This window comes from Anolis sagrei, chromosome 6 (assembly GCF_037176765.1).
Source record: "Anolis sagrei isolate rAnoSag1 chromosome 6, rAnoSag1.mat, whole genome shotgun sequence".
NCBI classification, from domain to species: domain Eukaryota; kingdom Metazoa; phylum Chordata; class Lepidosauria; order Squamata; family Dactyloidae; genus Anolis; species Anolis sagrei.
The window spans coordinates 11,531,014-11,557,042 of record NC_090026.1 but is presented as its reverse complement, the minus strand read 5'-3'; the positions used below and the strand labels follow the sequence as shown (position 1 = coordinate 11,557,042).

Sequence of the window (26,029 nt, the reverse complement as noted above, 5' to 3'; positions counted from 1 at the left end):
AAACGTTTCAAAGGTTTAACACCAAACATGTATAGAGAATTAGGTAAAACCATTAAATATGGTGCTATGGAAGCCTCAATCAGGCTTCCATGCGGAGTCTATTCGCAAGTGGAGTGCTAACACAAAGGAAGCCCCCCTCCCATGTCCTCCCACTATGTATCATTCAGATTGCTGGTGGGCACCCTCAGCAGACCTCAGTCCACAGAAAGGCATATGAGGGGTCACTTCTCCCTTAAATATGAAACTATATTCAGTTTGTTGCCGAAGGTCTTCATGGCCAAAATTACTGGGTAGCTGTGAGTTTTCCAGGCTGTATGGCCATGTTCCAGTAGCATTCTCTCCTGATGTTTCACCCACATCTATGGCAGCATATTATTTGAGAACACAGAAATGCTGGACCACTCTAACAACCATGATGTCAGACAACACAGAGAAGCCATTGAAATCCACAAGCATGTGGACAATTCCAATAGAAAAGAGGAAACCATGAAATGGAACAAAATCTGGCTACCAGTATTTAAAAAAAAAACAAAAATCAGTACAGTAAATAAAGACCAACAGTCTGAAAACAGGGGAATTCCAGACATTCAACTAACACTTTCCAACAAAGGATTCCCATAAGCATGGAATGTGTCCAGAGGAGAGCGACTAAAATGATAAAGGGTCTGGAGAACAAGCCCTATGAGGAGCGGTTTAAGGAGCTGGGCATGTTTAGCCTGAAGAGACAGCTGAGAGGATATATGATAGCCATGTATAAATATGTGAGAGGAAGCCACAGGGAGGAGGGAGCAAGCTTGTTTTCTGCTTCCCTGGAGACTAGGACGCGGAACAATGGCTTCAAACAACAAGAGAGGAGATTCCATCTGAACATGAGGAAGAACTTCCTGACTGTGAGAGCCGTTCAGCAGTGGAACTCTTTGCCCCGGAGTGTGGTGGAGGCTCCTTCTTTGGAAACTTTTAAACAGAGGCTGGATGGCCATCTGTCAGGGGTAATTTGAATGCAATATTCCTGCTTCTTGGCAGAATGGGGTTGGACTGGATGGCCCATGAGGTCTCTTCCAACTCTTTGATTCTATGATTCTATGAATCAGCCAGGCCTTGAAGTCTGCAAGGCTTTGCAATGTTAATCAAGGTGATTAATTGCAACATTCACACTTGCCTCCAACAGACAAGAGTTCTTTCTCCCACTCTGGACATTCCACAGATACATAAACCTAACTTGCCTAGTTTCCAATATACCTCACGTCCTCTAAGGATGCCTGCCACAGATATGGGTGAAATATCAGGAGAGAATGCTTCTGGAACATGGCCATACAGCCCGGAAAAATCACAGCAACCCACTATATTTGATTTCTTTCCAGCTCACCTCTTGCGTTGAGTGATGAGCAGAAGATCATTGAAGAGGAACAAGTAGATGGGCACCAGTTTGGGTTTGGTGCCAAAGATGGTGCCCCGATGAACTACCTCTAGCAGCTCCCCTTGCTTCAGAAGCTGCCGGGTCTGGGAGATGATGGGGACTGCCTGAATCAGAATGGAAAAAGGCATTGAGAAAAGGGTTCCTCAAGATTATCTGACCCCCTTCCTTCAAGGTAGAGACTCAAAGGTCCACGAAATACACACCTATGAATGCCAGGAGGTCATGTATCAGAAAGAGAGCATTCACATTGTAGAATCAACACAGTTTGGCACTACTTCAACTCTCATGGGTCTGGAGTGCATGGGAGTTGTAGTTTCACAAGAGCTTTAGCCTTCACTGCCAAAGAGTGCTGGCTTTAGCCTATTAAGCCCTAAAGCAGTGGTTCTCAACCTGTGGGTCCCCAGGTGTTTTGACCTTCAACTCCCAAAAATCCTAATCCCTGGTTGCTGGGAAACATAGATCCAGATCATGCAGATTTAGATCCCTTCTTTTACTAAACATTGACTTCACTAAAACCAGAAAGAAGGTGATAATGAAGACGCATATAATAAGGGAGAAATATTTATTCAACAGTTCATTTTGGTTTTAATCCTGGGAAAAGAGGGGGCAGCCTTTCGATTTATACAAAGTAAGGTGTGCAGCAGGCAACAAATAACCCAAAACTATTCTAAATCATGGCAGCTTTTGCAGGCAGCTGTTTTAACTAGTTTACAAGGCAATTTGAGGTTCATCCTCATCATGACCTCCAGAAATACTTGACTGTGATCCAATAATAAACAATCAGTTGATAAATGATCTGGCAAATAAATTGTCCAGCTGGCCAACCGTATGGACTGTGTGTGCTCTTTGAAGAAGGCTCACATGTTCAGAAACGAGTCTCCAGTTCTGAGACAAGTTGGGAAATGTTTTTATTTTGGTTTTTTTAGGGACTTCACCTCCCAGAATGTGTCAGCCGAGTGGATTCTGAGAGTTGTATTCCAAAAAAAAAAGTTCCAAACTCTGGTGCTATTTCAAGGGGGTAATGGAAACGGTAGGCCCAAACATCTGGAGAACTCTGGGTTTGGGGAAGGCAGAATTCTCTGTATTAGGTTCTTGTGGGTTTTTGACCATGACCATATAGCCCAAAAAACCCCACAAGAACCTAGTGATTCCAGCCATGAAAGCCTTCGACAATACATTCTCTGTATTGTCAAAGGCTTTCATGGCCGGAATCACTGGGTTGTTGTAGGTTTTTTTGGGCTATATGGTCATGTTCTAGAGGCATTCTCTCCTGACGTTTCGCCGGCATCTATGGCAAGCATCGTCAGAGGTAGTGAGGTCTGTTAGAACTAGGAAAAAGGGTTTATATATCTGTGGAATGACCAGGGTGGGACATAGGACTCTTGTCTGCTGGAGCTAGGTGTGAATCTTTCAACTGACCACCTTGATTAGCATTTGATGGCCTGGCAGTTGAGAGGTGATTAGATGTCCCAGATTTTCCTAGTTCCAACAGACCTCACTACCTCTGAGGATGCTTGCCATAGATGCAGGCGAAACGTCAGGAGAGAATGCCTCTAGAACATGGCCATATAGCCCAAAAAAACCCTACAACCCTACAACAACCCAGAATTCTCTACTTTGTTTATTTGTATGGGTGGTAAAAGAAAAGAAGAGCCCTGGTATACTGGCACGATCCCATAAAGGTAGAAGCCTGAAAACCTACTGACCTTAAGTTTGTCAAACTCAATCTTGCTGGCGATAAGGATCAGCTCCTCCATGTGCCGCATGCGTCCCACCTCGGAGTTGCACTCTTCTATAATCTTAAAGAGAGGTGGAGAAAATAAGAAAAGAAAGACTCCGTTTACTAGGAGCCCCTTGGTAGTGCAGCGGGTTAAACTGCTGAGCTGCTGAACTTGCTGACTAAAAGGTTTGCAGTTCGAATCCAGGGAGTGAGGTGAGCTCCTGACATTAGCCCCAGCTTCTGCCAACCTAGCAGCTCAAAAATATGCAAATGTGAGTAGATCAATAGGTACTGCTTCTGCGGGAAAGTAATGGCGCTCCAGGCAGTCATGCTGGCCACATGACCTTGGAGGTGTCTATGGACAACGCCGGTTGACAGCAGCTGCCAACTGAAGCACACAACACTACATTATCTGGACTGGCTTCAGCTCAATCTAAGGCAGGCACAGGCAAACTTCGGCCTTCCAGGGGTTTTGGACTTCAACTCCCACTATTCCTAAGTAGGAGTTCAAGTCCAAAACACCCGAAGGGCCGAAGGTTTCCCATGCCTGGTCTAAAGGCAGCTTTGGAAGTTCAAAACTTCGAAATACTCTTTCTTGGGTAATTTCCAGAATCTAGCTTTACTTCCCGAGGGGTTCTGGGATTTCCAGCTCCAGAAAGAAACTCCGCGTGGATTCATATATTGCGTTACCCTCACCTTGGAAACAGATGCCAAAGCTTTCATGGCGTTTTGCTCTCTCGGAGAGCCTTCTTCTGTTCGACGCAAGATGTTCTAAGGAAAGAGAAATAAAATTTGAAGATTTTGGGTCATACATTCTGCAGTGATCCTAACCAAAACTTCCCCCAGAATACAATAGGTGCTCCACTTTCACCAAAGTGAAAAATCAACTAATTTAAAAAATGCTACTTTTTTAAAACCTCAGAGAACACCTCCATAAGAATATTTTGGAAAGGCGTGACCTTTTAGAGATAATTTAACTTTTTGGGAGGATCCCCCGGTGACACAGTGAGTTAAAGTGCTGAACTGCTGAGCTTGTTGACCAAAAGGTCGCAGGTTTTAATCCAGGGAGCGGTGTGAGCTCCCGCTGTCAGCCCCAGCTTCTGCCAACGTAGCAGTTCAAAAACATGCAAATGTGAGTAGATCAATAGGGACCGCCTCAGTGGGAAGGTAACAGCACTCCATGCAGTCATGCTGGCCACATGACCTTGGAGGTGTCTCCGGACAACACTGGCTCTTTGGCTTAGAAATGGAGATGAGCACCAACCCCCAGAGTTGGACACAACTGGACTTAATGTCAAGGGATAACCTTTACCTTTACCTAACCTTTTGGAAAGCCAGAATCTCCATAACGTTTGGAGAAAAATGACATTCACAACCATTTGAAAATCATAAAATCATAACTTTTTGTAAAAGTATGATCTTCCAGAGAAGAGCCAAAAACCTATTTGAGTAATATCTTCTCTTCAGTGGTATATATCCACATTTAGTTATGCAAGGTATTCTAGCTCTCTCTGATCTATTAGGAGCAGAGATTATGCCAATGCACCAAAACAGCAGAGTGTTATTTTCAGTACATCTACTCTCCCATAAAATATCTTATTTCTATATCATGCTCTCAAGAGACAAAATAAAGTAGAGTTCATTAAAAGTAATGTGGCTCAATGTAAAATAAACCACGTGTAGTTTATGCTTGATCAGCCCACCCACTGCCTTGCCAGAGAAAGAAAATACACTACGTAGGTGGACAGTAAACAACAAGTTGTTTACTCTTCTTAATTCAGAACAATATATGTACAATGTGATCAGTTGCATCAACTCACATAATATCCTTTTATGAGAGACTAAAAATAGTTTTTTCTCTGTCCATGTGGATAAACTCCTTCAGCAGCTCATGAATCAAGAGCACAGTCCAAACTCTGTTTCTCTCTGCTTCACTCTTCAAAACTCTCTCTCTCTCTGCATCTACATAGCTCAAGCCTGAACAAAATTTAACAGTATCCAAAAGTCCCAGGCTCAGCCATCTCCCCGGGCATTGCCCAACCATGATCTAGCAAATAAATTGATCTAGCTTCATGCATTTTATTTTACAGTTGACACACACACATTAGCTGATTCCTTGCATGCTCCAACAAGTAACATATTTGGTTTACTCACAACCTTCATGTATTCAGCATACAGGTACATAACTTGTAAATCGAGTTATAGATAGATTTGAAGTAGTTGGTCTGTGCAGAGCAACACAGGGCATCTTTCTTATGATCAAGAGCAACATGACTCTGCTCTTAACAGTCCAAAGTAGAATGGCATCTCATGGACCCCGCACTCCAATAGAATCTGTAGTCTAAGGCATCCCATGGCTAAAGCATTTCTGAGTTCTAAAATGGAGTCTGAGATCTGAGCAGTCCCAGATCTGATCAAGTGGTCTGCAGCTCCTTCCATAAGCTCAAGAAACATAGAGTATAGGGAAAGCTGAATAGCAAAGCATACATATACAAGCAAACAGATTCATATACAAACGAACATGCATATACAATACAGTAAGCAAACAGAATAATATACAAACAAATTACTAGTGGAGGCTTGGAAATGGTTGCTATTTCCAACAGAATATCTAGGTTTTCTTTATGCACAACTTTATGGCTGGAAGTTGACCACTGAATTGTATTGGAGGACCTACGAATATATAGATAAACGTTATCTCTAGACATCTCTAGCTCCACCGGCACAGCTGTATGGTCAACTTCTGAGGGAACACAATCTAGAGTCCACTGGAAAGAAGGTGGGTTATAAGGGTAACAGACAAAATAATAACTTTGCCCTTGACTCCAAAGTCTTACCTCGATGAGCATCTTGATGCGGGTGATTCTCTGGAAAGGGAGCAGCAGGAAGGACATGAAGGGAAGGCGTTGGCATTGGGGCAGCTCTTGGAGGCGGGTGACGATGGTGGCAAATTGTGGGTTCTTCTCCCTAAGAAGAGAAGAGAAGTGGCAGCGTCAAGAAAGAGGATTCGGAACTCTACCAAGGGGAAACTGCAACAAAATCTTGCAGCGTGGAATGCTCCTTCCAGGATATTCTGCTTTGTTTCTTCCTTCTGCCAGCCTGCATTTCAAGCATGCCCAATTTCCCTCTTAAAGCTTCTTTACCCCCTTCCACCAAGATTTAATTTTGGACTGCTGCAAATCCTGACATTCCCTTATTCACCCTAGTTATTGTTGTTGTTGTGTGCCTTCAAGTCATTTCAAACTTATGATGACTCAAAAGAAAACATATCGCAAGGTTTTATTGGGCTGAGAGTGTGTGATCCACCCAAAGTCATCCAATGGATTTCCATGACTGAGAGGAGATTTGAACCCTAATCACTCAAACCACTATTTAATACTAGGAAGAAGAATTGGGTTGCTGTGAGTTTTCTGGGCTCTATGGCCATGTTCCAGAAGCATTCTCTCCTGACATTTCACCCACATTCATGGCAGGCATCCTCAGAGTTTGTGAGGTCTGTTGAAAACTAGGCAAGTGATGTTTATATATCTGTGGAATCATGTCCAGGGTGGGAGAAAGAACTCTTGTTTGCTTGAGGCAAGTGTGAATGTTGCAACTGCACAGCTTGATTATTATTTACTGTTCTTATACTGATTGGTCTTGCGCCTGGCTGCTTCCTGCCTGGGGGAATCTTTTGCTGGGAGGTGTTAGCTGGCCCTGATTGTTTCCTGTCTGGAATTTCCATCTTTGAGTGTTGATTTTTATTTACCGACTACAAAGAGAAGCCATTGAAATCCACAAGCATGTGCACAATTTCAACAGAAAGGAGGAAACTATGAAAATGAACAAAATCTGGCTACCAGTATTAAATAAACTCTAAAATTACAACAGTAAATAAAGAACAAAAACTCAAAAAACAGGGTAATTCCAGACAGGAAACAATCAGGGCCAGCTAATGCCTCCCAACAAAGGATTCCCTCAGGCAGGAAGCAGCCTTAGTAATTTCTTTATTTGCAGTTTTCCATTTTTGCGTGGGCCCTGTGCCCCTAACCCCTACGAATGTGGATTGCTGACTGTAAAATGCTTCTTCCTCTTTGAGCTGCTCAATATAAGTCAAAGAAAGCTATTGTAACCATGGGAATAGTGCAGAGAGAATGGAATATTCCAAAGTGTATTTGCGACCTCAATTATTTCTGGTGTGTTAGTCACTGCGCTAAGACACATAATGCAAGCAATTAACTGCATTCTTCCGTGATCCAGAACCAACCTGTCTGGAATGCAGCTTGATGCTTTAAAATGTTTCTCTCACTCTGAGTGCATCTGCACTGTAGAATGAACACAGTTTGACACCACTTTAACTGCCATGGCTCAATGCTATGGAATCCTAGGAGCTGTAGTTTGGTGGGGCACAAGCACTCTTTGGCTCGGAAAGTTCAAGACATTGTCAAAGGCTTTCGTGGTCGGAATCACTGGGTTGCTGTGAGTTTTCCGGGCTGTATGTTCCAGAAGCATTCTCTCCTGACGTTTCACCCACATCTATGGCAGGCATCCTCAGAGGTTGTGAGGTCTGTTGGAAACTAGACAAATAGGGCTTATATATCTGTGGAATAATGTCCAGGGTGGAAGAAAGAACTCTTGTCTGTTTGAGGCAAGTGTGAATGTTGCAATTGGCAACTTTGATTAGGTCATTAAATTCTAATCAAGGTAGCTAATTGGAAACTAGGCAAGTTTTTTTTCCGTGTCAAGAGTGACTTGAGAAACTGCAAGTCACTTCTGGTATGAGAGAACTGGCCATCTGCAAGGACGTTACACAGGGAATGCCCAGATGTTTTGATGTTTTACCATCCCTCATGTCCCTGCATGAGGAGCTGGAGCTGACAGAGGGAGCTCAACCCACTTTCCCCGATTTGAACCTCCGACCTGTCGGCACAAGAATTTAACCCATTGCGCCACTGGCAAGTGAGGTTTATATATCTTTGGAATGTCCAGAGTGGGAGAAAGGCCATTCAATGCTAATCAAGGTGGCCAATTGCAACATTCACACTTGCCTCCAACAGACGAGAGTTCTTTCTCCCACCCTGGACATTCCACAGATATATAAACCTCACTTGCCTAGTTTCCCACAGACCTCACAACATCTGGGGATGCTTGCCATAGATGTGGGTGAAACATCAGGAGAGAATGCTCCTGGAACATGGCCATACAGGCCAGAAAACTCACAACAACTCAGATCAGACCCTCTAAGCCAGGGGTCCCCAAACTACGGCCCGCGGGCTGTATGCGGCCCGCCAAGGCCATTTCTCCGGCCCGCGCGGCCTGGCCTGGCCACACCCACCTGGCGCCGCTCCGGGTGGCCGTGGCCAGAGAACGCCGGGCCGCTCTCCCAGCGGCAGCGAAGGTGTCTCCGCCGTGCCTTGGGACACAGCGCGCACCGCAGCCATTTCGCTGTCACACACATTTAAATGGCCCGAGCGCCAGGACGGACAGCGCAGGCGCAGAACGAGGGCCCTCTGGGAAATGTAGTCTCGGCTTGGCGACGTCGGGCGCATGCTCGGCCGCGCGCGGGTGCCTGGGACAAGAGGTTTTCTTCAGGTCTCTGGGTAGTTGGAGAGGAGTGTGCGAGAAAGCATGCAGCGCGGGCCCAGTCAGGTGGGCAGGGAAAGAGAAGGGGCGGGGGGGGGGGGAGGAACGCGTGTGCCTGCGCCGGTGCACTTTGGGCCATGCCCACTCGGACACCCTCTGCTCTGGCCGCTCTGCCTGTGTGGGATGGAGAAGCCTCCCAGGTGGGTCCTCTGCAGAGCAGCTGGAGCAGGGTGTCCACAATTGACGGAGCGGCGCTGGGTGGGCGTGGCCAGGGAATGCCAGCGTGGTGAAGGCAGGTGAACTACAACTCCAAAACTCAAGGTCAATGCCCACTAAACCCAGTATTTTCTGTTGTTCATGGGAGTTCTGTGTACCAAGACTGGTTCAATTCCATCATTGGTGGAGTTCAGAATGCTCTTTGGTTGAACTATAAATCCCAGCAAATACAACCCCCAAATGCCACCAGTGTTCACATTTGGACATATTGAGTATCAGTGCCAAGTTTGGTCCAGATCTATCATTGAGTCCACAGTGATTGATGGAGGCAGGTGAACTACAACTCCAAAACCAAAGGACACTGCCCACCAAGTATTCCAGTATTTTCTGTTGGTCATGGGAGAACTCTGTGTCAAGTTTGGTTCAATTGCATCGTTGATGGGGTTCAGAATGCTCTTTGATTGTAGGTGAACTATAAATCCCAGCAACTACAACTCCCAAATGTCAAGATTCTATTTTCCCCAAACTCCATCAGTGTTCAAATTTGGGCATATTGAGTATTGGTGCCAAGTTTGATCCCGATCCATCATTGTTTGAGTCCACAATGTTCTCTGAATGTAGGTGAACTACAACTCCAAAACGAAAGGACACTGCCCACCAAATCCTTCCAGTATTTTCAGTTGGTCATAGGAGAAATGTGTGCCAAGTTTGGTTCAATTCCATCGTTGGTGGGATTCAAAATGCTCTGTGATTGTAGTTGAACTATAAATCCCAGCAACTACAACTCCCAAAGGACAAAGTCAATCTTTTGTGTGAAGGACATAAATTGGGTTGTTAGGTGTCATGTGTCCAAAATTGGTGTCAATTCGTCCAGTGGTTTTTGAGTTCTGTTAATCCCACAAACAAATATTAAATTTTTATTTATATAGAAGTGTGGGTTTTTGTTTTTTGATTTGGGGGGGGGGGTTGCACTGCAAATAATATATGTGCAGAGTGCATAGGAATTCATTCATGGTTTTTTTTCAAATTATAATCCGGCCCTCCAACAGTTTGCGGGACTGCGACCCGGCCCTCTGTTCAAAAAGTTTGGGGACCCCTGCTCTAAGCTCTCCCCATTACTCACATGAGGGTGCTGTAGGTCTTCTCTTGATACAGCTGGTTGCGCACATAGTCAATGTAGACGGAGAAACTTTGCTGGGCATGATCCTCCACGATGTCGCAGACGTCTGAGATCTGCAAACTCTCTGCCAGGCGTGTTTCCAGGTCTTGCAGGAATCTGCCAAGAGGATGAGTTGGGACTATGGTGAGCCATGAAATTAAAATTATTCCAAGAATTTGAAGAATTTTTTCTTTCAATATTGAAGCTTCAAAAAAGCTTCTTACACTCGATGACACCTTAGATTAGAAGTCCTATGCATACCTATATCTATATATGATCAAATCCAAACTGACCCTACTCCACCTAGAACAAACTTAACCTTGGGTTAAAGTTCAGCATTCCCCAGTGGTGGAACATTTGGTTACATCATCTTATTTATTTATTTACATTTATTTACAGTATTTATATTCCGTCCTTCTCACCCCGCAGGGGACTCAGGGCGGATCACAATGTACACATATATGGCAAAATTCAATGCCAAAGACACACAACACATATAGACAGACAGTCAGAGTCTATTTAACTTTTCTGGCTGCCAGGGGATCTGTCACTTTCATCGTCCATCTGTGACACTGATGAAGTACTTCCGCACTCCCCGCATGTTTTTGCTGGAGTCTTTTTTATGGCCTTGTTAAATTAGCCTCCCCACACATAGGTGGTACCTAATTTTCCTACTTGACAGATGCAACTGTCTTTCGGGTTGCAAAGGTCAACAACAAGCTACACAATTGGTTGGAAGCTCACTCCAACCCGGGCTAGCTTCGAACTCATGACCTTGTTGTCAGAAGTGATCTTAATGCAGTAGACACTCAGACAGCTGCGCCACAGTCCCGGTGCTGTGATACCTTCAAGATAAGCTTGGTTTACAGCCGTGGTTCTCAACTTGTGGGTCTCCAGGTGTTTACCAGCTATTCGGATTACAGGGAGTTGAAGGCCAAGACTTCTGGGGACCCACAGGTTTGAGAACCACTGATCTACAGGATCAAAACGGTTGAGGCACGGGATCAAAAGAGCTTCATCTCAAGATCAGGGCAATCTCCAGACCTTCAGATCTCGTTCCACTGCAATTCCTTGCAGACCAATTAATGGCAAAGGATGATTTATTTATTTATTTATTTATTTATTTATTTATTTCAAGTACTTCTACCCCGCCCTTCTCAACCCCCGAGGGGGGACTCAGGGCAGCTTACAAAAAAGGCACAATTCGATGCCTACACAAAATATACATACATACAAAATAGCAGTTAAAACAATTATCACAGTTAAAATAGTCGGTATATAACACAATCAATAAAAAACTAATCTCATGCTCAGCGTTCGTCTTTCAGAGTTCCATAATTCCATTCCACTTAGTTAATTCCTGTCCATCATCAAAGTCCTTTCTTTATCTGCCAGATTGTCCGAATGCCTGGTCCCAAATTCATGTTTTCAATTTTTTCCTAAAGGCAAGGAGGAATGTCGCTGATCTAATTTCCCTGGGGAATGAATTCCACAGGTGAGGGGCCACCACCGAAAAGGCCCTGCTCCTCATCCCCGCCAATCTCACTTGTGATAGAGGTGGAGTCGAGAGCAGGGCCTCCCCAGAAGATCTTAGACTCCGAGGTGGGACGTAGAGGGAGATGCGTTCGGACAGATACACCGGGCCGGAACCGTATAGGGTTTTGTAGGTCAAAACCAGCACTTTGAATTGTGCTCGGAATTGGATCGGCAGCCAGTGGTGCTGACACAACAGGGGGGTGGTATGCTCCCTGTATGATGCTCCTGTGAGTACTCTGGCTGCCTCCCGCCAGACTAGTTGGAGTTTCCGAACAGTCTTCAAAGGCAACCCCACGTAGAGTGCATTGCAGTAATCTAATCCGAATGTAACAAGAGCGTGGACCACCGTGGCCAGATCCGACTTCCCAAGGTACGGGCGCAGCTGGCGCACAAGTTTTAATTGTGCAAAAGCTCTCCCGGCCACCACTGAGACCTGGGGTTCCAGGCTCAGCGATGAGTCCAGGATCACTCCCAAGCTGCGAACCTGCGTCTTCAGGGGGAGTGTAACCCCATCTAACACAGGCTGTAACCCTATGCTCTGTTTGGCCTTACGACTGACCAGTAGGAATTTTCTATCTCTAGTACGGGGACAAGGAGAAAGAGGTAACGCTAACCTTTCGCTGACCTCCTTGACTTTGCGGATGTTGGAGAAGAGGATCCGGTGCTCACGCAGGAGGATGGTGCCCGCCATGTCCCGCGACTCCATGAAGTGCTCGATCAGAAGGGTCAGCGAGCGGAGGTATGAGGCTTCAGAAGTGACCACCTCAAAAAGGCTCTGGAGACATGGAACAAGAGTCACAGAAATTGGAGTGTATTGCCAATCATCACTTTCTGGAAACTCTTGCCAAACGATGACCAGGTAACATAGGATGAGATGGGGAAACTTGGCTAACTCACCTCTTGTAACTTCCTCTCCTCGGGGCTCATGCTTCCCAGAAGGCCGCTCTCTCTTACGGCAGGCAGCTCCTGCCAAAGAGTGCAATGAGGGGTGGAAACCCGGGGCCCCGAGGGCCCTTCACCTGGGGAAGGGGCCCCGTAATCCGAGCTGCTGAAACTGCTGTTGCGGGGAACCGTTTGCCTCTTGATCTCCTTAGAGATGACTGCCTGCCGATATGTTTGGTACAGAGGCTCTGAGGAAGAGAAAGATTAGTGCTTCAATGAGAAACAGACAACAAAAACAACTTATGTATTATTTGCCTCTCCGCTTGGCTTGAGATAGGTACACAATAGTTAAAATATACCATTAAACACAATATTATATATAAATGCATATATTTAAAAAATAGGATAAAATTCAAAACATCAAAACCAATAGACTAAGAAGTCTTGCTTTTCAAAAGGCCAATGACTTGACCCAAATGGCCACCAAAGCCAGTACAGGGTGGATTTATGCTGTTTGACATCACTTTAACTTCCATGGCTAAATATGATTGAATCCTGGGGGGGGGGGGGGGGGGGGTTGTAGCTTGGTGAAGCACCAACCCTCTTTAGCACAGAAGATTAAAGACCTTGTACAACTAGAAATCCCATGATTCCATAGCATCCATAACCTTTGTGGTGCTTTTGTACATTAATTTGGATGTGCTTTTCTCCATTTCTAAACCGAAGAGCCGGTGTTGTCCATAGACGCCTCCAAGGTCATGCGGCTAGCATGACTGCATGGAGTGCCGTTACCTTCCCGCAGAAGTGGTATCTATTTTTCTACCGACATTTGCAAGTTTAGACCTCCTAGGTTGGCAGAAGCTGGGACTAACAGCGGGAGCTCACCCCGCTCTCCAGATTCAAACTGCCAACCTTCTGGTCAGCAAGTTCAGCAGCTCAGCAATTTAACCCGCTGCACCACCAGGTTTTATTTAAGTTATAGTTGTTATGTTTAAGATGTCTTTTATGTGGGTTATTCTGTTTGGACTTATTGTCATTGAGACCATGAATGGTTGCCTTTTTGTTTGTTGGAATCCACCCTAAGTCCACTAAAGGAAGATAGGGTGGAATATTAATAAAGATTATTATTATTATTATTATTATTATTATTATTATTATCAGCCATGGCAGTTAAAGAGATATCAAACTGCATTAATTCTACAATATAGGCACATCCACAGTCATCTCTATACATTTCCTGGACATAGGGACATAGAATCGCCATAAAAATGAAAAACTGCAAATGAAAAATTGCAATATTTTTTATAACTAAGAGATCACCTTTCTAGGAATGTCTAAGGTTTGCAGAATTATGGCCAATTTTCACTGGAATCACACTGGAGGACTTAAGAGATCCCATAAGGGATATTCTATCTAGAAATGTTGATGTCAGTTCTTGTGGGTTTTTTCGGGCTATACGGCCATGTTCTAGAGGCATTTCTCCTGATGTTTCGCCTGCATCTATGGCAAGCGTCCTCAGAGGTGAGGTCACCTCTGAGGATGCTTGCCACAGATGCAGGCGAAACGTCAGGAGAAATGCCTCTAGAACATGGCCATATAGCCTGAAAAAACCCACAAGAACTGAGTGATTCCAGCCATGAAAGCCTTCGACAATACAATGTTGATGTCCTCCAACAAGCATCTATGGTCAACTTGACCATAACGTCACCCTGGAGGACCTAGACATTCCTCAAGAGAACATTTCAACCAAATCCATGAATAATGAAATCTGCAAAATTTTGCAGAAAAAACTGTATTTGCTCAATTTATTCAAAAAGCCTAAATGGGATAGATGTGTTTAGACAGGATCCCATATAGTGTTCCTGTATTCAATCCATTATGCTCCATATATAGTGAAGGCTGTGTTCATAAAGCCACAGATCTACAGAAGGCCTGGAAAAGTTACATTTTTAGGAACACAGCTCCCAGCATACCCCAGTAAGAATGCCTATTAGGGGAGTTACTGTGCATTAAAAAAGGAAGGTTGCAAACCATGACAATACTTTAATAAACTGCCTGTTTTCATTTTTCCCCATTTCCAACTCACCATCCTGGAGGTAAAGTCCCCAATCAGGGCCTTTGGGGGATAACATTGCGCAGCCACTGAAACAAAAGAGGAAACAAAAGGAAATATAATATGAGATGGTAAGCCATCCTTAAACAGCTCTCCTGCAACCCTTAACAGCGGGATCAAACTAAAAATACACAATTATAAGGACTCCAAGGGCCTTTCCACATTACACAACTGTTGTGCTATGATTCCACTTGAATGGCCATGGCTGCATCCTAAGGAATCTTAGGGTTTATAGTTTAGATGAGGCGTTACGGCTCTCAGATTCTAAATACCAGCTGATGAAAGTGCAAAAAAATTATTAAAAACACACCTGTCATTTGGGGTTCCTGTATCTGAGTCTTCCAAAACAGAGGACTCGTTTTCACAGCCACCTAAAAAGAGAAAGATTTTGCAGAGTTGGTGAAGCAGGGGAAACGATTGAGGAAAGTATTGTGCTGTGAACAAGAGGAAATCCAATTATTACCCCTCCTGGATGAAATAAAGATACGTTTGGAAAACCCTCAAGAATGTCAGAAACTCCACACAGAATACAAAAGTCAACTGTTTCCTCAGCTTCCAGAGGAATGACATAAAATATTGTTGGAGCATGTAAGAAATCAGTTAGTGTGTGTGTGTCAATTGTAAAATAAGATGCATGATGCTGGTTGGGCAATGCCCAGAGAGATGGCTGAGCCTGGGACTTTTGGATACTGTTACATTTTTCAGGCTTGAGCTATGCAGGTGCTTGGAGAGTGAAGGAGAAAGAAGCAGAGAGAGAGAGCTTGGAGTGTGCTCTTGCTTCATGAGCTGCTGAAGGAGATTATCCATGTGGACAAAGAAATACCATTTTAAATCTCTCATAAAAGGACATTATGTGAGTCGATGCAACTGATCACATGATTGTAAATATGTTGCTCTTCCATGGGAGGCTTTTTTTAATAGCAAAATAATGTGGTTGCACTATTTACAAGAACAAGCTTTCCATAACACAAATAAAGTTCAACATTCACACAGGAATTTCACACACGAGGCCTTCTCATAGAATAAGGCCTATCTCACAGAGAGGCTTCTCTCATAGACTAACGCCTATCTCACATAGAGGCTTCTCTCACAAAGGCCTATCTCACACAGAGGCTTCTCTCACAGACTAAGGCCTATCTCACACAGAGGGTTCTCTCACAATGTATTGTCGAAGGCTTTCATGGCTGGAATCACTCCGTTCTTGTGGGTTTTTTTCGGGCTATATGGCCATGTTCTAGAGGCATTTCTCCTTGTTCTAGAAAATGCCTCCTTGTTCTAGAAATGCCTCTAGACCATGGCCATATAGCCTGAAAAAACCCACAAGAACGGAGGTTCTCTCACAGATTAAGACCTATCTCACTCAGAGGCTTCTCTCACAGACTAAGGCCTATCTCAGAGGCTTCTCTCACAGACTAAGGCCTATCTCACACAGAGGCTTTTCTCACAGACTAAGGCCTATCTCACACAGAGGCTTCTCTCATAGACTAAGGCCTATCTCACTCAGAGGCTTCTCTGACAGACTAAGGCCTATCTCACACAGAGGATTCTCTCAGACTAAGGCCTATCTCACACAGAGGCTTCTCTCACAGACTAAGGCCTATCTCACACAGAGGCTTCTCTCACAGACTAAGGGCTATCTCACTCAGAGGCTTCTCTCGCAGACTAAGGCCTATCTCACACAGAGGGTTCTCTCACAGACTAAGGCCTATCTCACACAGAGACTTCTCTCAGACTAAGGTCTACCTCACTGTGAGGCCTTTTCACAGACACCTTTCTCCCACTGAGGCAAACTAACACAGCAGCCTACTAAGCTGCTTATATTGAACTGCAGCTTTTGAGTGCTTGACTCACATTTTGGTAATTAAAAATACCTCGTTAATTTTTTAATATTTCTGACATTTTTTGCACAGAGTACAGTCAATAATACCTTGGCATGGGTCTTCACCCAGGGGCAAGCTCTCCAGCGGTGGTGGTGGCTGCGCTGGTGGAGGAGGAAGGCCCTGCGGCAGTGGAGGAGGGGGCTGCGAAGGAGGAGGGGGAGTCGGGAAATTCAATGTTGGGGGTTGGGAAACGGAGAAAGGTGGAGGGGTTTGCAAAGTGGGTGGTGGTGGTGGAGGCTGGGACGGAGGTGGCAACAGCAGGCTTTGGCGCATAGAAATGAGGGACACATCACTGGGAATATGGTTCGCCTCTAGCGGGTACTGGAGGGAGCTCCGTCGGGAGAAGGCCAACGGACCCAAGGCATTGCGAGGCGGCTTGATAGGAGCTTTCGGGGGGATGGCAGGGGGCAAGGCTTCACCATCGAATGAGGCAGTGGAGCCCCCTTTACTACGCCGGGGTGGTTTGGGCATCACAGGGGGACAACGAGGTGGAAGGGGTTCGGCCGTGGAGCGGTACCCGGTCAACACCACTCCCCCTTCGGGGTGTCCATTGGCAGAAGGGGGTAGATCAAGGGGTTTCTTGCTCCGGGGAGAATGGCGAGTTTTGGAGGACCTGCCCCCAGTAGATGAGGATGAGGAGGAAGAGGAGGAGGTGGAGGAGTTGGCAGGTGGAGCATTGAGCACCAGGAGATGCTGGAAGAAGGGTCCTCCTTCATCAGCGGAAGAAGAGAGGTCTGAGGCAGGACCGTCTTCATCTTCTTGCTCGGCCGGCAGAGATGGTGCCGCGACCCAGGCCAAAACCATGCCGGGCCGGTGTTGGTGGCAAATGCAGGGGCAACCAGAGGGGCAGGAAGTGGTCAACTCTACACCATTCTGCTCCCCTCCACAGGAAACAGGAGGCTGGGCGTCTTCTGAAGGATCTACGGAAACAACCAGAGACAAAACACATTGAGCCTTATACAAAACCGATGGAGATGTCGTCATGAGTGGGTGGAGTGGGAGCTTGAGATACTACTTTTAGACAGAGATCAGGAAAGTTAGGAAGACAGGAAGCAGTCTTTTATGGAGTCGGAACATTAGCACATCGAGCTCCATATTGATAATTTGGACAGATAGCAGGGTTTGGACAGGATGCTTTCTCAGTTCAGCATGGAGATTTCTAGTAGTTTTGCATCTATGTACAAACAAGTTCTTATATGTAAAGGGATCTGGTACCACCTTACAAACTAACCACTGGTGGCGCAGCAGGTTAAACTGCTGAGCTGCTGAACTTGCTTACTGGAAGGTTGGCGGCTCAAATCCAGGGACCGGGGGTGAGCTCCCACTCTTAGCCCCAGCTTCTGCCAACCTAGCAGTTCAAAAACGTGCAAATGTGAGTAGATCAATAGGTACTTAGTTTCCTTAGTTTTTAAATGTGTCATATTGTCTAATGTTTATTGCTATTGTTTCAATGTTTATTGCTTGTTTTATGAGTTTATTTATTGTTTGTATTTTGTTATGCTGTTGTTTTATTGATGTGTTGGGCCTTGGCCTCTTGTAAGCCGCACCAAGTTCCTTCGGGAGATGTTAGCGGGGTATAAATAAAGGTTTATTATTATTATTATTATTATTATTATTATTATTATTATTGTTTCTGCAGGAAAGTAATGGCACTCCATGCAGTCATGCTGACCACATGAACTTGGAGGTGTCCACGAACAACGTCAGCTCTTCAGTTTAGAAATAATAATAATAATAATAATAATAATAAACCTTTATTTATACCCCGCTACCATCTCCTGAAGGACTCAATGCGGCTTACAAGAGGCCGAGCCCAAATACATCAGTAAAACAAAACAACAACAGTACAACAATAAAAAAAAACTCATAAACAAAGCAAAAAGCATAAACAATAACACCACAGTGCATTAAAACCTGTGGCAGGGCCAAATGTAGAACTTAAAATCTTTAAAATGGAGGTGAACACCATCTCCTAGAGTCAGTTACGATTATACTTAATGTCAGGGGAAACCTTTACCTCTACCTTTAGTATCACTTTAACTATTATGGCTCCATGCTATGGAATAACAACAACAACAACAACAACAACAACAATAATAAGGCCACCTTACTTGGATCTGCGTGCATCATTCAAAATACATCACAGAGTCCTAGGTGCTTGGGAAGTGTTCAACTTGTGATTTTGTGATACGAAATCCAGCATATAGATCTTGTTTGCTGTGACGTACTGTGCTTTTGGGTAAATAATAATAATAATAATAATAATAATAATAAAATTTATTATTATTATTATTATTAATAAATAATAATAAACTTTATTTATACCTCACCACCTTCTCCCCAAAGGTGACTAACACAGGCGAAGCCCAACAATAACAATACAACAAAACAAAATTCAAAGAAACAAAATAGCATCAAAATAAATACAAGAAATGACAAAATGGGAGTTGCAGTTTAGAGAAGCACTGACTATTTTAGGGAGGGAAAGATAAAGACCTTACAAATAAAGACCTTACAGTTTTCAGGATTCCATGACAACGAGCCATAGCAGTTAAAGTGGGGTCAAACCGTATTAATTCTATAATGTAGGTGCATCCTAGGAGAACTAAGTTGGTAGCATAAGGTTCATAGATTAAGGGTGCCTCTACATTGTCTGTGTAAACAAGGATAACCATCAAACCTACTATGGTTATTGGTACCCCAGATCACAAGCTCAGACGTAAATGGTGCATTGAGATACAGCTGGAAATAAGATGGGATTCATTGGCTTCACAAACACCCTATAAGAGTGAAGCTGCCTTAGATCAAAAGGGGTGGACCATAAAATGAGTATGTGGGGTGGTCAAAGCCACTGCCTGGAAATAAAAGCCATGAATGGTTGGTGGTCAGCCACATCTCCAAGTGGCACCCACCCAGCATCCTCCAAAACCATTCATCTAGCAGCTCCAATACACCTGTGATTATTTTCTGGACAAACACACAGCTGTAAAATCTAAAATCCTGACCACTTACTGGATTGCTCCAGCTCCTCCTTTTCCTCCACGATTGTCCTGCTTCCATTTTCAGCAATAGGGATCAATGCTTCACTGCAATTTGGAGCAATCTGGATTGCCTTGCCAGCCTCCTCTTTTTCCGGAATGGGATGGTCAAAGCGTACCACGATCTTCCGCACGGCGCCTGAATTCTGCAGCTTGTGGAGGTGCCGCTGGTGGCTGTAAATGGGCTCAGTAACCTTGGAGGACCCTTTGCTCGGTGTTTCGGCTGTGGACGCCTCCGGGGGCAAAGCGGGGGTCGGGGCACGGCTCAACTTGGCAGAGTCCGGCCTGGGGGGCAAATAGGGCCGTGGTCGGGTGGGCGGGCGAGGCTTGATGATGCGGGTGGGCTTCTGGGCTGGAGGGGTGGCTGGAGGCAGCGGGTCCAAGGAGGACATCTTCATGGAGAGCGGGTCATAGGCAAGAGCTGCCGTGCCACCAATGAGACTTCATTTTCTGTGAAGCAAGAGAGGAAGAAATCAGGATCACCATTATTATCATCAACATCATCAACTCCCAAGGGTTTTTAAAATGTATTGTCAAAGGCTTTCATGGTTGGGATCACTCAGTGGTGTGTTTTCTGAGTTGTATGGCCATGTTCCAGAAGCATTCTCTCCCAACGTTTTGCCTGAATCTATGGCAGGCATCCTTAGAACTTGTGTGAGACCTCACAACCTCTGAGGATGGCTGCCATAGATTCAGGCAAAACGTCGGGAGAGAATGCTTCTGGAACATGGCCATACAACTCAGAAAATTCACAACAACCCAGTTTATAAGGTGGCTAACAACATACAGTCTGCCATCGGTATCCACTCAGGTTTGGTTCCAAGACCGTGCTGCCATCAGTATCCACTCAGGTGTTTTTAAGGTGGCTAACAACATACAGTATGTCATCGGTATCAACTCGGGTTTGGTTCCAAGACCATATTGCCATTGGTATTCACTTGGGTTTGGTTCCAAGACAGTCCATGAATACCAACACATGTGGATGTTCTAGTCCCATTATATCCACTGACATAGCAAAATGGCATCCCTTCTATAAAATGACAGACAGCTCAAACAAGTGCTGGAGAAAGCCTAAAGATATGCATCCCCTCCCACCCCAGAATATTTTCAAATTGTTGTTGGTTGAATCCATGGATATTTTTTTTGTCATGTCAGGAGAGACTTGAGAAACTACAAGTTGCTTCTGGTGTGAGAGAATTGGCAGTCTGCAAGGACGTTGCCCAGGGGACGCCCAGATAGTTTGATGTTGTTATCATCCTTGTGGGAGGCTTCTCTCATGTCCCCGCATGAGGAGCTGGAGCTGATAGAGGGAGCTCATCCGCCTCTCCCCGGATTTGAACCTGCAACCTGTCGGTCTTCAGTTCTGCCGGCACAGGGGTTTAACCCACTGTGCCACCGGGGGCTCCATGGATGAAGAACCCTTTAGTATGGTTATAAAGATATCTTTGGCTAGATGAATTTCATATTAAACTTGGGTCCCATCTCCAAGATATCCCATTATGTACTATATATGCAGCATTCGAAAAAAGTCCAAAACATGGAACATTTCTGGTCCTAAACATTTTGGACAAGGGAGATGCAGCCTTCACAGAGACTACTTCCTTTCTTAGGTCACAGTGGCCAGAGAGCTCCACTGCCTTGCCATGCTATAAAGTCACATGATTCAATTGTTAAAGTGGAACTGAAGTGCTATAATTCTGTAGTCCGAATGGGTCTTTAGCAGCATCTCTCCAGACCTCAGTGCTGCCTTTACAGTCCTATCTTGGGGTGGTCTAAGGTTGAATCACTTCCTATGGCTCTATGTTTGTATCTACAATGGAGAAGCTAAAGGTTTCCCCTTGACATTAAGTCTAGTCGTGTCTGACTCTGAAGGGTGGTGCTCATCTCCATTTGTAAGCCGAAGAGCCAGCGTTGTCCATAGACACCTCCTGGGTCATGTGGCCAGCATGATTGCATGGAGCACTGATACCTTCCTGCCGAAGCGATACCTATTGATCTACACACATTTACATGTTTTTGAACTGCTAGATTGGCAGAAACTGGGCCTAACAGCAGGAACTCACCCCACACCCTGGATTCAAATTGCCAACCTTTCGGTCAGCAAGTTCAGCAGCTCAGCGGTTTAACCTGCTGCGCCACCAGGGGGCCCCTAAAGTGAAATTAAAGTGCTATAATTCTGTAGTCTGAATAGGTCCTTAGCAGCATCTCTCCAGACCACAGTGCAGCTTTCCCAATCCTATCTGATGATGGTCTGAGGTTGAATCACTGTACTATGGCTCTATGTTTGCATCTACACTGTAGAATGGATACAGTTTAATTGTCATGGGTTGACGCTGTGGGATCATGGGAGTTGTAGCTATGCAAGGTCTTTAGCTTTCTCTTCCAAAGAGTGCTGGTGCCTCACCAAATTACAAATCCCAGAATACATAGCATTGAGCCATGGCAGTTCAAGTGGTGGCAAACTGCATTCACTCCACAGTGCAAATGCAGGAACCCCAACGGCAACCCAAACAACCGGTTGTGTCCATCTCACCTCTTTGTTCCGTTAGGCAAAAAACTCTCTCTGGCCACTTGACTCAGCCTTCCTTCCGGAAGCATTCCAAACTCATGCACACAGCCCTTGGCACTCCAGCCTTTGGCGTCATCTATCCTCCGGGCCGAAGGCTCTACAACTTCATTCATTGCAAGCTCCACACGCAAGACAGCACATCCTGCCCTCTGGGGAATTCGCACACGCGGCAACCCAGCCGGCTCCAAATGGCCCTCTGGGCTGGCAGCCAGAGAGGCTCTTCAGCTTGGCAACCCTTGCCTGGGTGCGGCTCTCATGGCTGCCAGCTGGGGAAAATACCACAACAGGGTTGCTCTGAAACACGTTTTTTGGAAATTGGGGAGAGGGGTGAGTCTGACCCCAGTACCGGAAAATGCTGCTTTGCACAAAACAAGAGTATGGGCAGTATAAAAGTTATGGCCACCATGTTGCAACCTAGGGTCCAACTTCAGCACTGCATTTTTAGAGATTAGGACATGGAAGAATGGATTCAAACTGCAGGAAAAGATATTTTACCTAAGTATTAGGAAGAAATTCCTGACAGTGAGAACTTAAGTTACGTACCTAGCCCTGAATTCCATTGATGAAGTCCCAAAGCCATAGATTTCTAGGTTGGACTGGAAGCAATGTCTTCACTGCCAAGAAGAGTTGCCTTGTAGCAGTGTTTCTCAACCTTCCTAATACTGCAGCCCTTTAATACAGTTCCTCATGTTGTGGTGATCCTCAACTATAACATTATTTTCGTTGCTACTTCATAACTGTAATTTTGCTACTGTTATCAATTGTAATGTAAATATCTGACATGCAGGATGAATTTTCATTCACTGGACCAAATTTGCCAAAAAAAATACCCAATATGCCCAAATTTGAATACTGTTGGGATTGGGGGAGGTGCTGATTTTGTCATTTGAGAGTTGTAGTTGCTGGGATTTATAGTTAACCTACAATCAAAGAGCATTCTGAACTCCGCTAATGATGGAACTGAACCAAACGTGACACACAGAACTCCCATGACCAACAGAAAATCCTAAAAGGGTTTGGTGGGCATTGATCTTGATTTTTGGAGTTGTAGTTCACCTATTACTTACTTACTTACTTAGGCGATCCCTCGTTGGATGAGTAAGATGGTCTTCCATTATGGATTTCCTTGTGGGTCCGTATGTGGCTGTGGAGCCCTATTCTTGCTCTGCATCTTCTTCCGCAGTGGGGGCATTGGTTTCCAGGTGGAAGGTGGTCCCGGTCGGGGTTGGCTTGATGCGCCTTCCTCCTGGCACGTTTCTCTCTTTCACCCTCCACTCGTGCCTCCTCAAATTCTGCAGCACTGCTGGTCACAGCTGACCTCCAGCTGGAGCACTCAAGAGCCAGGGCTTCCCAGTTCTCAGTGTCTATACCAGAGTTTTTAAGGTTGGCTTTGAGCCCATCTTTAAATCTCTTTTCCTGTCCACCAACATTGCGCTTTCCGTTCTTGAGTTCGGAGTAGAGCAGCTGCTTTGGAAGACGGTTGTCAGGCATCCGGACAACGTGGCCGGCCCAGCGGAGTTGATGTTGGAGGACCATCGCTTCAATGCTGGTGGTCTTTGCTTCTTCCAGCACACTGACATTTGTCCGCTTGTCTTCATTGCAGGATTTTCCGGAGGCAGCACTGATGGAATCGTTCCAGGAGCTGCATGTGACGTCTGTAGACAGTCCACGTCTCACAGGCATATAGCAGAGTTGGGAGGACAATAGCTTTATAGACAAGCACCTTGGTCTCCCTACGGATGTCCCGGTTCTCAAACACTCTCTGCTTCATTCTGGAAAATGCTGCACTTGCAGAGCTCAGGCGGTGTTATATTTCGGCGTCGATGTTGACTTTGGTGGAGAGGTGGCTGCCAAGGTAGTGGAAATGGTCCACATTTTCTAATGTTACACCATTAAGCTGTATTACTGGCATTGGAGAGGGATTGGCTGGTGACTGCTGGAACAGCACCTTGGTTTTCTCAATGTTCAGTGACAGGCCGAGCTTCTCGTATGCTTCTGCGAAGGTTCACCTATATTCAGAGAGCACTGTGGACTCAAGCAATGGACCAAGCTTAGCTTGACTCAGCCTTCCTTCCAACAGAAAATTCTAAAAGGGTTTGGTGGGCATTGACCTTGAGTTTTGGAGTTGTAGTTCGCCCACATTCAGAGAGCACTGTGGACTCAAACAATGGACCAAACTTAGCAGAAATACTCAATATGCCCAAATGTGAATACTGGTCAAGTTTGGGGGAAATAGACCTTGATATTTGGGAGTTGTAGTTGCTGGGATTTATAGTTCACCTACAATCAAAGATCATCCTGAATCCCACCAATGAAACCCACACGAAACCCTCATGGCCAACAGAAAATACTGTGTTTTCTGATGGTCTTTGGTGACCCCTCTGACACCGCCTCGCGACCCTCCCAGGGGTCCCGACCCCCAGTTTGAGAAACACTGCCTTGTAGGTTGAAGGGAAAGGCATAACTTTGCCAAAAGAACAAGTGCTCTTTGTGAATTGAACCAAGTTTACACATTTGGTTTGACAGCTAAAGACTCAAAGGAGGATATTGAAGGAGAAAAAGGCTGGAATGCCTTTTGCAGTGGTCACAACCCTGTTTAGCTTCTGTTATTCTCCAACCCAATGGCTGAGTTTCCTGTTACTCATGAAACAGGGAAATGGACTTTATCGGCTCTATATAAAGTCCTTCGGCTCTTCAACTGGGTAAGGCAGTAAAGAATTATTAGCCTTTCATCTCCGCAAATGAAATTCCACCCTCCTTTTTCCACATTAGAAGGTTAATTCCCAGAGCCAACCCTTCTTTGAAAAACCTGGCTGGGATTTCAAATTCAGATGAGACATACAGGCAAACCTCAAGTTACAAACATCCGACTTACAAATGAGCCATAGTTAAGAATGGGGATGAGACAACAGGAAGTGAGAGGAATCTACCTCTAGGAAGTGAAATTCACTCCTGAAAGAGTTATCGTGGGGGAAAGGTGTCTCCACTGAGGCTTTCTCGCCAATCCTTGTTTCCACAACAAGCTAAATTTGTAAATATCCAATTATCACAGGGACAGAAAGTGAGGGGAAACCTTCTGAGCAGGGGTACAGGCAGCAAAACAAACACCACAGGGTGTTAGTCCTTCCATATACTATCCAAAATGATATAGAGATAGATATAAACATGTAGATATATGGCTGAAGCTAACATACACATTCAACTTAAGAACAAACCTACAGAAGCTATCTTGTTCATAATTGAGGGACTGCCTGTATTCCAGGTTCTGGCACACCCTTGCAAACACACACACACACATCCCATTCTTCCTTGCAGCATTCCAAAATTTGGGATATTCACGCCGTTCTCCCCTTACCTGTTCCTCCAGAGGCACCCACCTAGCTTTTGCTATAAACCAGAAAGGAACAGGAGTGTTGTAAACATGCGAACATGCACTCACATACATGAAGGCAAGGAAAATGGGTGAGGGAATGAAATCATGACAGCTGCCTCGCAGGAGACAGTTGGGGGAGGTCAGCTGCTGGCTAGATATTTTGGGCCCACCAAGTGGGTGGAGGAGCCGGGCTTTGTGCCGAGAGACAGGGTCAAGGAACATAATTAAGGCAGGGAAAGGGGGGAAACCCAGGTCCATAAACTAGTCAAGATTGATAAAACCCTTGAGCCAAACCATGGGTGCATCAGTACGGTAGAACGTATGCATAGCCCTGTCATAGCAAATGTTTACATGGAATACTTTGGGGAACAAGCCCAGGAAACAGAACCAGAAAAGCTCACTATATGATTCCAATATGTGGGAAACACTTTCACAATTTGGAGCCATGGAGAACAAGAACTAAACAAGTTCCTGGACCACATCAACAACATCCACCCAAACATCCAATTTACCATGGAAAAAGAAAACGAAGGAAAACTGCAATTTCTAGATGTCCAAGTCATC

At 45.1% G+C, this 26,029-nt stretch overlaps 1 protein-coding gene across 4 annotated transcripts in view; it reads right to left on the bottom strand.

The window, feature by feature from the left end:
- ARHGEF15 (Rho guanine nucleotide exchange factor 15) overlaps positions 1-26,029 on the bottom strand; it is a 61,005-nt gene that overhangs the window by 5,681 nt on the left and 29,295 nt on the right. For all 4 annotated transcript variants that reach the window (XM_067469774.1, XM_067469773.1, XM_060780092.2 and 1 more), the window contains 11 exons: positions 19,498-19,973; positions 16,533-17,405; positions 14,916-14,976; positions 14,579-14,634; positions 12,508-12,740; positions 12,225-12,385; positions 10,039-10,191; positions 5,975-6,104; positions 3,834-3,908; positions 3,124-3,216; positions 1,367-1,521 (listed from right to left, as the gene is read on the bottom strand). In XM_067469774.1, coding sequence (XP_067325875.1) covers positions 1,367-1,521; positions 3,124-3,216; positions 3,834-3,908; positions 5,975-6,104; positions 10,039-10,191; positions 12,225-12,385; positions 12,508-12,740; positions 14,579-14,634; positions 14,916-14,976; positions 16,533-17,405; positions 19,498-19,921 — 2,414 coding nt within the window. In that variant the 5' untranslated portion in view covers positions 19,922-19,973. The remainder of the gene's footprint in view (positions 1-1,366; positions 1,522-3,123; positions 3,217-3,833; positions 3,909-5,974; positions 6,105-10,038; positions 10,192-12,224; positions 12,386-12,507; positions 12,741-14,578; positions 14,635-14,915; positions 14,977-16,532; positions 17,406-19,497; positions 19,974-26,029) is intronic.